At 45.4% G+C, this 13050-nt stretch overlaps 1 protein-coding gene across 1 annotated transcript; it reads right to left on the bottom strand.

The window, feature by feature from the left end:
* Nucleotides 1–399: 399 nt before the first annotated feature.
* Nucleotides 400–13037, bottom strand: GJA1 (gap junction protein alpha 1). The gene is made up of 2 exons (XM_084777417.1): nt 12835–13037; nt 400–3325 (listed from the first exon to the last, which is right to left on the bottom strand). Exon 2 carries the CDS (start codon nt 3310–3312, stop codon nt 2164–2166), a length of 1149 nt encoding a protein of 382 aa, XP_084633543.1. The 5' UTR covers nt 3313–3325; nt 12835–13037; the 3' UTR covers nt 400–2163.
* Between the last annotated feature and the right edge of the window lie 13 nt (nt 13038–13050).

The following is a 13050-nucleotide window of genomic DNA, read 5'->3' as shown; positions in this document are numbered from 1 at the left end:
GCCAACCCTGGTCTACATACTGAGTTCCAGGATAGCAGAGCTACACAGAGAGAAGCTCTGTCTGGAAAAACCAACCAACAAACAAACAAAACACATGGATCTTAAGGCTGGAGAGAGGGTTCAGTGGTTAAGGACACATCGACAGTTCTTCAAAGATCTGGGATCTGTGTTTGATTCCCAGCACCCACATGGCAGCTCACAGCTGTCTGTAACTCTAGTCCTAAGGGATTCCACTCCTTTTCCTGGCCACTGCAGGCACGCTATACAAACATATGGTCAGACAAAATATTAAGCCACATAAAAAAAAAAGAACACTATAATTTGATCTATTTTTGGTAACTTTGAATACATAAATGCAGTTAAGTTTACAAAAAAAAAACTCATACAAGACTCACAGTCTATCTTTGTACTAAATTAAAACTTTATTGAATAAAGAACAGTCTCCCAAGCATGATTGGATGGGCTAGGTCTACATTACATGCAACGAAGCTGAAACATGACAGTAGTTTAACATGGAATGTCAAACAAATTAGCTTTTCATTGTACAAAACCATTTATGTAACTGACGTGCAAGAAGAAAAATAGGACACTCAACATTTCACCAATCATCTGTGATGAGTTTTTTTTTAAAAGGCATTTGAAGAAACCGGTAGATGTCTTTAGAATATAGTTCAAATAAATTAGTTACATGTGCACTGCTACTGCCGAAACCTCCTTTGCGCCTCCTTGTATTTCAAATAAAAGCTTAGTGCAAACATCAAAGTTGCTCGTCACTCTAAAGACTGTTAAACTCAGAATATAAGTTCTGAATTAATGTGTAGGACAAAAATCAGATTACCAGTTACTACAAAACTCCTTTAGGCACACTTGATAGTCCACTGTAAGCATTGTCTTTCTAAGTCTCTCACATTAATGACTAAAGCCTGTTTACAGTACTAAAATTCTATCATTCAAGCATCAATGATTATACTTCAGAGAAAGGAAATCATTCATTTCAGTAATGGCATGACTGCTACATTCTAAAAAGAGGGAAGAAAGTCATAATCAACAACCAGTATCCATAATAGGATACATGGGGGCGGGGGGGGAAATTTTTAGGGAAAAAGTGTGCTTTACTTGCACAGCAGGAATTCTATAATGTAAACACCATGTTGGCCCACACCACAAAAATCCACGAGGAAGGTTCAAATTTGAACACCATGTGCATCGATTCGAATCTCTGTTTGTTGAGTTTATACTGCCTCTGCTTGTACCAATAATGACAAATAAGACACACTTACACACACATGCACACCCACACGAAGAAGTGATTGTAAAATACCGAGCATGGCTTGCCTCCCTGATGCTAACAACTCAAAAAGAAATCACTAAATGACACCGAGACTGTTTAAAAAAAAAAAACGTGGATAGAAACCATTTGGTGAGTGTGAAGAACAATTAAGGATGACGTATGGGAGATAGCGTCCGGGGTGGGACAGATGTGAAAAAAGAAGCCACCGAGATGCAAATACACGGACAGTCCTTTTTCTTTGAGCCTTGTCCGGCAACTTGGAAGGGTACCAATAATGAAAATCATGTTTAGTAGCACAAGATCCATCCACACCAGGAGGGCCAGACCTAGAAAGCTTATCTGCAAACTGCAACTTTTTTTTTTTTAAACACTGGAATGTTTTAGCAAGGATGTAGTAGGACAGTGTGTCTTTTCATAAGGGAAATGAATGCTGAAACAGCATAGATTCCTGGCCAAAGCAATCTCAGTTTCTCAGTAAAACAAAAAATTAAAAAAAAAAAAAAATTATCACCCACTCACTCACGTATGCAGAACCATTCTTAAGGTTCGGTTGGGGTGGGGGCACAGAGAGAGAAAGCCCTTACCTATCTATGTTCACCCAATGCGACTCTTACTAGAATTTAAGTTCTTTCAATCTACTACATTAAATACCAGTATGTACCTCCCTTATCCCCACCTGTTCCACCCAGCTACCCCAAACACCCCCAAGGAACTAGGTATTGTAATGTCTGTTTTCTACGCCTCATCTCTGAGGTTATTGAGTACCATATCTCCATGGGAACAAAATGAACACCCCAGGTGCACTTTCTGTAAGCACCCTTTTTTTTAATCTCCTCCACAACTGAGTGGCATCTTGATGCTCAAGCCCCTGTTTAGATCTCCAGATCATCAGGCCGAGGCCTGCTGCTGGCCCGGCTGCTGGCTCTGCTGGAAGGTCGCTGGTCCACGATGGCTAATGGCTGGAGTTCATGGCCAGCAGCGATTTTTTTGGCATTCGGGTTGTCATCGGGGAAATCAAAAGGCTGGGCATGGGAGTTGGAGATGGTGCTTCCGGCCTGCCCCATTCGATTTTGCTCCGCGCTGTAATTAGCCCAGTTTTGCTCACTCGCTTGCTTGTTGTAATTGCGGCATGAAGAATTGTTTCTGTCGCCCGTGACCAGCTTGTACCCAGGAGGAGACATAGGGGAGAGTGGAGCCGTGGGTGAGGAGCAGCCATTGAAGTAAGCGTATTTGGGAGAGCCACAGTCTTTTGATGGGCTCAGAGGGCCAGAGGTGGCGTGGTAAGGGTCGCTTCTTCCCTTCACGCGATCCTTCACGCCCTTGAAGAAGACATAGAAGAGCTCGATGATGTTCAAAGCGAGAGACACCAACGACACCACCAACATGAAGATGATGAAGATCGTTTTCTCCGTGGGACGGGAGAGGAAGCAGTCCACCTGATGGGGGCAGGGGTCTCGCTTGCAGGTGTAGACGGCACTCAGGCTGAACCCATAGATGTACCACTGGATCAGCAGGAAGGCCACCTCGAAGACAGACTTGAAGAGGATGCTGATGATGTAGGTTCTCAACAGGCCGCCCCTCATCTTCACCTTGCCGTGCTCTTCAATGCCGTACTTGAACTTCTTGATCTCAATCTGCTTCAGATGCATGTCCACGTTGGCACCATCCGTCTGGGCTACTTTGAGCTCCTCCTCCCTTTTGTTCAGTTTCTCTTCCTTTCTCATGACGTAGAACACATGCGCCAAATACAGGAGCGTGGGCACAGACACGAATATGATCTGAAGGACCCAGAAGCGCACATGAGAGATGGGGAAGGACTTGTCATAGCAGACGTTCTCGCAACCAGGTTGTTGAGTGTTACAGCGAAAGGCCGACTGCTCATCACCCCACGCTGACTCGACTGCGGTCCCTAGGAGCAGGATTCTGAAGATGAAGAGCACCGACAGCCACACCTTCCCTCCAGCGGTGGAGTAGGCTTGTACCTTGTCCAGCAGCTTCCCCAAGGCACTCCAGTCACCCATGTCTGGGCACCTCCTAAGGGGAGAGAGAGAGAGAGAGAGAGAGAGAGAGAGAGAGAGAGAGAGAGAGAGAGAGAGAGAGAGAGAGAGAGAGAGAGAGAGAGAGAAGGTCAGTGATTATACGGCTGCAAATTGACGGTTTCATACATAAATAGTTTTCTTTCTTCAGATGACAGTCTGGAGTCAGATTCAACCTGAACCAAAACAGAGTCCAAGTGCAAATCTGGCTGCATTTTCCAAAGATAAAGTTAAGCCAGAGAATAGCCCCTTGTCCAGCGATGGGGGTGCAGGACTTTTTTAATTCCAGCATTCTGGAAGCAGGGCCAGGCAGATCTCTGTGAGTATGAGGCCAGCCTGGTCTACAGAAAGTTCTAGCACAGCCAAGGCTACACAGAGAAACCCTGTATCGAAAAATCAAAAAAAAAAAAAAAAAAAGCAACGGCACCTAGCTAATACAGGAAGAAGGGCAACTCTAACTTTCTCAGCATGTATTACCAGCCCCTTGTCCCCGCCTTGTCCTGTGGCCTGAGAGGCTCTCCCTGCCCTGCCAAGTGTCTTTACTTATTTTACTTGCCTGATAAATGAGGACAGCTCTTATCTAGGAGACCAGGGTCTATATGCACATCTAAGCAAAGTGTATTATTAAAATATGGGCCCCTAAGTAAGGACTGAGCAAAGGACCTTGCTTCCGAAGATGCTAGGACACGCCAGTTATTCCTATTTTTACTCTGAGATGTTTCTCCACGGTGTATCAAGCATGTAATTTGTGCAGTTCTGAATTAAGGACATCTTCCCATTTCTCTCCCTTTCTTTGATGGGCCTCCTATATAAGCCTAGGTTGTTTTTCAAAAGTTGCGATCCTCCTGCCTCTGCCTCCTGGGATTCTAGGCATGTGCTGCCTCCCATGCTTGGCCTGTTTCTTAGCACAAGGCTAGAAAACTGATATGAGATTGAGGTTACCCTGACAATAATATACACATTTCAATTGAGTTCAATTTGTCAGCCCGGTGGTATGGCCCACACCTTTAATTCCAGCAGAAAGGCAAGCTGATCTCCACATTTAGGGTCAGACTGGTCTACTAAAGAGTTAAGTTCCCAGAACAGCCAGAGCTACACAGAAAAACCCCAGTCTTGGGGAAAACAAAACAAGACCAAATAAATAAATAAATAAATAAATAAATAAAAAATCACCTACCAACATAAAAACAAAAAAGGGCATTTTCTCAGGCCCACCCCTCACCCAACCCCAGCTGCAAAAAGATTGCCTTTCTTCTTTTGAGGTAGTTTTCATTTTTAGCAGTTCTCTTACTGGCTCCATCCAGTACATTCACTTGACCTTAGCCAGGGGTGGTAGGTAGCTCATGCCTATAATTTTCTGCACCCAGCATGTAGACACAAGAGAATCACTATAAATATGAGGCCAGCCTGGTCTACACAGCAAGTTCCAAGACATCAAAGGGCTAAAATGTTAAGCCTATAACCAGGGAAAGAGCAACAAGAAGCCGGTGAAGAGGCTGTTTTCTCACTAGAGCCTTTTAGAAGACACAGTCAAAGATTCAACAATTAACTGCCTATATAGCTCCTGAGGGAGAGGAGGGGCTAATGAACCTCTCCCAACTCCATGGGTATCTTTGATGATGGCCAGACTCCTGCCAAAACTAGTAGAGTAAGGTGTGGTCCATGCAATTTTTATTTTTGTTGTTGGGTTTTTTTCCCCCTGAGACAGAGTTTCTCTGTGAAGCCTTGGCTGTCCTTGACTTGCTTTGTAGACCAGGCTGGCTTCGAACTCACAGTGATCTGCCTGCCTCTGCCTCCTGAGTGCTGGCCACCATGTCTGGCCTATAATATTTTCTAAACAGTCATAGATGAAAGAATCTTTCCTTCCACTTTCTGGAAGGTCATTTCAGACTGTGAAATGGCAATTCAGAAAGTGAAATTGGTATATGAACTTTAAACAGAAGTAAAGGCTGGAAGGGTCTGGAGTTAAATAGCCAGGGAGGTTCGAAGTGAAGGGAATAATTTAATCTTGATAGACAGGATAATGGTTCGAGAACATAAAAGAAAAAGCCTCTAATTTAGCAGAAAATACTAGAGGAGGACTGAAGGGCAGTCCACAAGGGTCAAGCAAACAAGGAAAACTTTTGGAGCCATATCCAGACAGTTCTTATGTGATGATGTGTAAATTGGCCCCACTTCTGTTTGTAAAGAGCTGTAATATTCTGCCAGGGTCATCTGCTTTTGCTCAGATATCCAGTTGTTGGGGGACAGGGTAGCGAAAACAAAGTGCACACATCTCATCACTGATCATACGGCAATAGATCAAGCAGCACCCTCAGAGGCAGACTGGGCCCCACAGAGACAACCTAACCAGTCAGTGTTTCTTTTTTCTTCATACCGAAATACAATTGAGGGCTGCTGGAAGTTTTTAATACTCTAGAGTATGGAGTAAGAAACTTGACTTTGTATTATTTCTGAGGTTCCACCAAAAAAAAAAAATATTCCGAGTGCCAGGGGATGTGAACTGGGTCACCAGTCGGCTCTCTGGGTAGTAGTTCCTTTACTTATCCCACCAGCCACTTAATTGCAAAGCTGTCTTTTCTCTAAGCACCCACGCAGCAGCAGTCATTTGCATTAATGAGTTAGTCTTTCATCGGAATAAGATATAAATTACCCAATTTGGGCACTCTAGCTCCTGTAACATGTAGGCACCTGTCATTACCACTATCATAGACACCCATCAAATAATGCTTAATGTGAGGGCTCATCTTGTGACTCCAAACTTAGCTACCTGTCTGTCTGCTTGTAGTCGCTCACTGTCACCAACCCACAGTTGCGTTTCACTTTTCTAGATCTTCACAATAATGATGATGATGATGATGATGCTAGCTTTAAGTTTGTGGCAAACTTCCCACCTTAGTCTCCTAGAGTATAGGTATGCACAGCCACATCTAGCTCTAAGTTGCAACATTAATGCTCTTTTATAACCAAGGGACTCAATCTTATGTTCACAGGATCCCCAGCATTGCCCCCCCTTTTTTTCTATTTTTCTTTTAAAGTTATAAACTACATGTACCAGAACATGTGTATGCCTTGCTTGGTAGACATGAACACAGGTTTCGTGGTGCCTCGGTGCTTGCTCACTTTTATTCTAGATGCTCACGTTGAAGCTTTCCAATTATGCCATGGTCTAAGTTAATGATTTGTGCAAAGTTGTCAGATACAGCTTTTTTTTCATCACACCACCACCACCACCACCACCACATACTTAAGTGTCTTATGAAACCCAGGCTGTCCTCAAAACCTAGAAGTAAGGCCTGGTCCTCCTGCTAGCTCTGCCAAGATTAAAGGCTCAAGCAAGCACCCAAATTAGCTGGGTCTCCAACTCCAAGAAGCAGATTTTTGACAGTGACTGGGTCGGTCACTTTTCTAGTACTTTCTGCAGACTATGTTAGGTCACTTGCTCTTCCACAGTCATAGGCCAGATGCTCAAAGTCCCAGGCACTCAGTGTGATCCCCTTGAGGACCCACTTGGGTCTTTTTTTACAGCTGCTTTCTACGACAGCCACACAACAGAATTTGCTGGCATACATACATGCCTGGCCTTCTCAAGAGTGCATTGAATCTGAGCGCCTGGGAAGTCAAGGCCTGGGAAATCAGCTTTTGTCTTTTCTTTATTACTATTTAAAACAAATGTCCTGGTTAGTTTTAAAGTAAAGCCATGTAGGCAAACAGCCGGTCAGTGGCTCCTCCGAAGTTTGGGTGTTTTCCTGCCCAAAATACTTGAGTGGCGGAACATCTGGGAAGGAGAAAGAGCCAGAGTGTCTAAATATTTAGTCCAAGGTACAGAGCAATCGGGGACAGCAGCTCTCTGGCACCTGTGAACTGAGGTCACCCTTGGCTCCTCTGGTTCTGTCACTCACTCCTTGTCACTGCCCAAGACCTCAGCAATGGAAACTGTTTAACCTAAAGGAGTCGTCTTTAGAATAGTTTACAATTTGGGGCTGAAGAAAAGGCTCGGTGGTTACGAGCACTGATGGCTCTTCCAGAGGACCCGGGTTCAATTCCCAGCAGCTACAAGGCAGCTAGCTCACAACTATCTGTAACTCCAAGATCTGACACGCTGAAGTGCCAAGATTGCAAGTGTGTGCCAACAAGCCCAGCTGGTAGCAATCTTTTTTGGACCAGATTTCACTGTGAGCCCGCCGGTGGTGGTGCACGCCTTTAATCCCGGCACTTGGAGGAGAGGCAGGTAGGTGGGTATCTATGAGTACAGGGTCAGCCTGTTCTACAAATTGAGTTCCAGGACAGTCGGGACTGTTATAGAGAAACCCTGTCCAAATTTAAAGAAAAAAAAAATCTTACTATGTAGACCAGATGGGCCTCAGACTGAGATCTGCTTGCCTCTGCCTCTGGAATGCTGAGATTAAAGACGTGCAGCACCTCGTCTAGCTAGCAATCATCTCGGAAGGAGACAAAGGGATTTTAGATAAAGGTTCTTTATTTTAATCTATTTGTTTATTTTGTTTTTCTGAAACAGGGTTTCTCTGTGTAGCCCCGGCTGTCCTGGTTTTGTTGAACAGGCTGGCCTCAAACTCAGAGATATTCCTGTCTCTGCCTCTCAAGGGATGAAGTTAAAGGTGTGTGCCACCGTGCCTAGCTTTCTGCTGTGTATTTTTAGAGTGCCATGTCCAAAAAAAAGTGTATGCCTCTAAAAATACAGACCTTTCCTACCATTTTTCTTTAACTGTAATAAGGAAACCTGCCCTTTATACCTTTAAATGCTCTATTTCGACCTTACCTCTTCACTTCCAGCCATTACCTTTTGGGGGGGTAGGGCGGCGCGTGGGGGAGTCAATTTTAAAATGACGTATAATTAATGCATTTGAATTTAATGTGCAGATAAGCTTTATCTTCAAGATGAGACTGCTTCCTCCTAGCATCCTAGCGTTTAGCCTGACTCACCTCTCTCCAGTTTTCCTGTTGCTCTACTTGGCAAAATATTTGCATCTCTGTCCTGCACCGCACTTTATTTCATTTCAGGTCTCACCTTTTAACCAACTTGCCTGAGCAGTAACTATGAAATAGTTCTTCCCCGCGTCCCGGAACTTCCTGTTTCCCCTGTCTTAATGTTTTTAAAAACAGCTTTCCTCTATGCCCGCCCCCCCCCACCCCCAGTAAGTAACACACATTTGCTTACTGTCAGGATCCCCCTCTAGAATGTGAACCCTAGGAGGGAGCTGGTTTTTCCACAGCTACACCTCTGGCACCTCAGAATAAGGCATGCTGGTAAATCCTTGCAAGCGGGAGTTCAGGGGACTCTGAGCTGGCCTAGCGGCTGTAATCTCAGGACACAGAAGCATCCTGACAATCTTAAGGTCAGAGTCAGGTCTTTAAAAAAACTCTTCTTAAAGCCAGAGGGGCTGGAGAAAGGACCCAGCAGTTAGGAGCACTTCTTGCTCTAGCAGAGGACATGGGTTTGGCTCTCAACATGCCTATGATAGCTTCAGTTCCAGAGGTATCTACTGCCCTCTTTGAACCCTTAGGCACCAGGCCTGTTCACGGTGTACATTCATACAAAACACTCAGACGCACAAGGCACCATTGCTTCGCGTGTTCTCTCCCTGCCTTAAAGCAGTGTCTAAAAACCTCACGTGACAATATGCTGAAGGACTGCTGTTTGTTGAAACAACAGGCTTCAAATCATTTGTGAGCTGTTAGCCTCAGTGTTAGTTAACACCCTCAAGGAGATGCCCCCCCTTTTCCCCTACCCCCCCCCACCCCAGCTCTGAGCGTTCTGATAGATCGTAACACGGTTTCACAGTAGCCAAGGACACAGCCACAGAAGCAGCCTGCTTGAAAGTTTTATTTCAGGAATGACAAACGAGGGAGATGGCTCCAAACGGGAGACAGACAAGAGCTGACGTTAACTAGTCAGTGTTGTATAATAATCCCTACACGGTCTGACTCCCCGAAGGCATCAAGGTGACTTGAATCCAGCACCACGGAAAACATCTCCAGATCTGGTAAAACTCAACTATTACAGCCTTGTACCGGGAGAGTGTGCTCAGCTCTTTTGCCAGTGAAACCTATTCTATATAAACATTGTTGTTACAAATTCTGACACACAGGTTTCAGATTACCTCGATTCTTTTGTAAAGAATTTCTTAATATTCTCAGCCTCTCAGGTTGAATGGGAACCGTCAGTTTCTTTGTTCTGCGCTGATACATCCTCATCTGAACACACTCCAAACAGACCAGACTCCACAGAACGAAATAAGCAGTGTTTAAGGCACCCCACCCAAAGGAAGATGGTGAACCAACAATCTCTCTCACCTGCCACTCAACTCCCCGGCAAACAAGGATTGCTCAGTCAATTTTAGGGGTGGGGGTGGGGTAGATGCTACAGACTAAAAGCCATATTCAACTGCCATCCAAATAACTTCAAAACCTACCCCTTGTTGTTTTATCTGTCCCCACTCACACCCTCTACTAAACAATGCAGTTGCTTTGTGATCTGTTAAGACAGGTTTAGGGTGCTTAGGTATGTTAAGAACAGGCTGTTTGCCTCAATAAGCACTGAGTGAGGCAATCCATGTATTCCATGACAAAATGCATCAAAAAAATTATAAATTTATCTCATCGGCCTTTTAATTTTGGTACCTTTTTTTTCTATCGGAAATTAGTAACTAAAACTGTCCAGAACATAGTTCGAAGCCAGCCTGGTCCACAAAGCTCCAGGACAAGATCACACACAGAGAAAAACAAAACCAAGCAAACAAAAAGTCACGGAGAGTGGAGAATTTAGCTGGTTACCCAATAATTCAAAACACAAATTCACACCTAGAAGCAGCTGGGATTTTGTTTGTTTGTTTGTTTAAGCTTGGAAGTCTCTGCCCTGAATGCAGACTCTAATGATACACACAAGATGATTATTTTTTTTCCTCTCCTGTGCTGAGCTGGAGAGGCCTCAACACATCAAAAGTCAGAATCTTGAAGGGAAGTTATAACAGGAAAGGTGGAGCCACAGGTACTAATCAGTGGGTGACTTTCCTAGCATTCCCTTCCCTAGGGGTATACAAAGTTTCTACAGTTCACATGAGATGTGCTGCCAAGAAGGCACAACACAGCACCCACCATCTCTTCTCTGCAGGAATTGGAAACTAGTTCTAACCAACCAAACGCTGCTCCCTGTCCGGAAGGAAAGGCACCCTTCCCTTGCTTGCTGCTAGCTTTTAGAACCAAATTTCCCGTGGAAGGTCAGAAATTCAAAAATCCCAACAGCAAAGGATGCGATGACCGGGCGATGCTGAAGAATTTAAAAAAAAAAGGGGGGGTGGGGGTAGAAAAAAAATATGGTTTGTGTTTAGACAGTGGAAGATCAAAGCACACCCAAAAGCCCCAGTCAAAGGACAGGTGGCCACTGGACGTGCCATTCAACCTCTCACCTGGGCAGAATGTTCAGTCTGTACCTGGGCTCATTTTCACTAAACTTGGCCTACCAAGCCGCATTAACTAATGTGCTCCCTGAGGTACTTAATGTCCTCATTAGCATAGTTTATTCTTCAGGCTTTTATTTTCAGCAAGCCTCATCCAAAATTAACACCAGGCTTCCAGGTGGGACACTATTGATCCTTCAAGGTTGCCCAGTGGTCGTTTGGAATGCCAACTCATCCACCTTCCAGTCACTACGCTTTTGGTTGGGGAACAAAGGAAATTAAAAACCCACCTCTAAATACAGCCCGGTAGGTTTTAGATCTGAATTCTTGTCTTCCCACCTGAATCCCAGCACTGGGAAGGAAAGGGAAGCTCGCCTCCGGACGCCGGCCGGGAAGCGCAGGTCCAAAGCACCGCCTGAGCTGCCCAGCGAGCTTTGGGTGGACCCGAGGGCACGAACCGGGAGAACTCAGCTAGGAAGTAAAGGTTTGAATTTCCCAATCCTGAACGGATTTGCCTCAGCTCACGTCAGTAGCTGTCTCATGGGTTTCCCGAAGGGTCTCCTTTGCCCCTCCTTCCGCCCCGCCTCATTCTTACGGAATTTCAAGTTTCCAGGAGTGTTACAAGTGCATTTGCCAGCACAAGGACTCTCTAGGTGTTCAGAGGCCCTTCCCGGGGGGCTCCACTCAGCCACCCAACGGGTTTAGGGAGAGAAAGAACGAGAAAGGGAGCTGCGGAGGGGGCAAGGGACAACTTGAGTAAAGTCAATCACTTGTTCTTTGACCCTAACTCCGCCTCCCCCTCCCCCTCCAGGACCGCAAAGCCGCGAGGCTGCGGGGAGCGGGAGCGGAGCCCGGGATGCTAAGATGGCAGGAGGGGCCCGCGCAAGCCTCTTCCCTAAAGCTTTCACTTCGTTTAGACTCAGCCTCATCTGGAACAAAACAAAACAAAACCCTTATACACAGACGCATCCTGCCTGAGTTATTTCGGTCTTGATTTAGGCGGGACAGAATGAACACCGCTCAAAGTGCTTTACAAAATGTGTTGCCAATTTAAGGAGGGAAAAAAAAACAGCTTTCAGACGGACCCCTTTTAAACTGCGGTTAACATCTTTGCCTACTGCTTAGCACTCTGGTAGCGTCAATTCAAAACTGCCCCATCAGCTCCGAAGCAGCTACTGGTCCCCGCAGGCAGACGAAGGAGCGGGAGCGAGAGTGAGGGTGGGGGTGGGGGGAGCAACTCCTTCGAAAGCACCACACCAAAAATCCGTGGTTCTTATTCCTTCTAGGAGCTTGTGTTTTAGCAGTTGGTTTTGGAAAAAGCATCCTGCTACGCACTCTTTCTAAACGCCCTTTTCTTCCTCTAACGCTCCCGTAAGTCACCACCACCACCCATTCAAGATTTCTCATGCCCGGAGTTGCCAGCGTGGAGTGAAAAGGCTGGCTGTGTGTGCGTGCTGAGGGGATTCGTCCCCAAGCGCCGCGCTGGCTTCCACAAAGTAACTACTGTTGGCATAAAAACCCATACAGAGGCACCCTGGATCTACGTATCTTCAGGCTCAATCCTGAATAGTCTAAGGAGGAACCACGTGGAACTCAAGCTGCCTCGGGTTCTCAACAAAGCACTGTTACAAAAGGAGGCTGCTTTTTCAAGGCTACACCACGGCCGTCCGAATTTCCATAAGGAAAAAAAAAAGCACACAGTGTACAACACTATAGGAAGCACACTAAGCAAACTTGACTGAGGTGTCCGACCCAAGCCCCCGCCACCCCCACCCCCCGCAACACCTTCTCCCTTAGTGACTGCAGAAGGGTAAAATTAGGCTTCGCAACAAAGAGCCAAGTCTAGTAAGTTGGTTCTTTACTCTAGCTGGAAAAAGTTGAAGCCTTTTACCTGTTGCATTGTCAGCAGAGCTTTTTAGACAACCAAAGATAGGAAACAGCACGTGCAAACTACAAAGGCACTTTGAAGATCAGCAGTCTACCTTACAGTATCGTAAGTCGAAGACACAACGCATTTATAAACCACAAGAGCAGAATTTCCCTTACAGAAAAAGACGCTAATAGGTAAAGTGGGTTTTTCAAAACTTACTCTTTCACTTATTGAAAGTGAAGCCGGCGCGCCAAAGCGGTGAAGCTTCTCGGAGGCTGAAGTCAAAGGAAAAGAGTTCAGGCTCTCAGACCTGTCTATTTAAAGTTTAAAAGTATGCTGCTGTTTGGTTCCTTTCCTCACGCCTTCCCCCAATGAAAGAAAAGTGCTGATACCTCGTAAAAGCGTTTTTCTAACTTGGAGCACAGAGCTTTTAAA

This window comes from Acomys minous, assembly GCF_964271855.1.
Source record: "Acomys minous genome assembly, chromosome: 3".
NCBI classification, from domain to species: Eukaryota; Metazoa; Chordata; class Mammalia; order Rodentia; family Muridae; genus Acomys; species Acomys minous.
The sequence above is the reverse complement of the archived record's forward strand: the minus strand, read 5'-3'. Positions and strand labels throughout refer to the sequence as shown.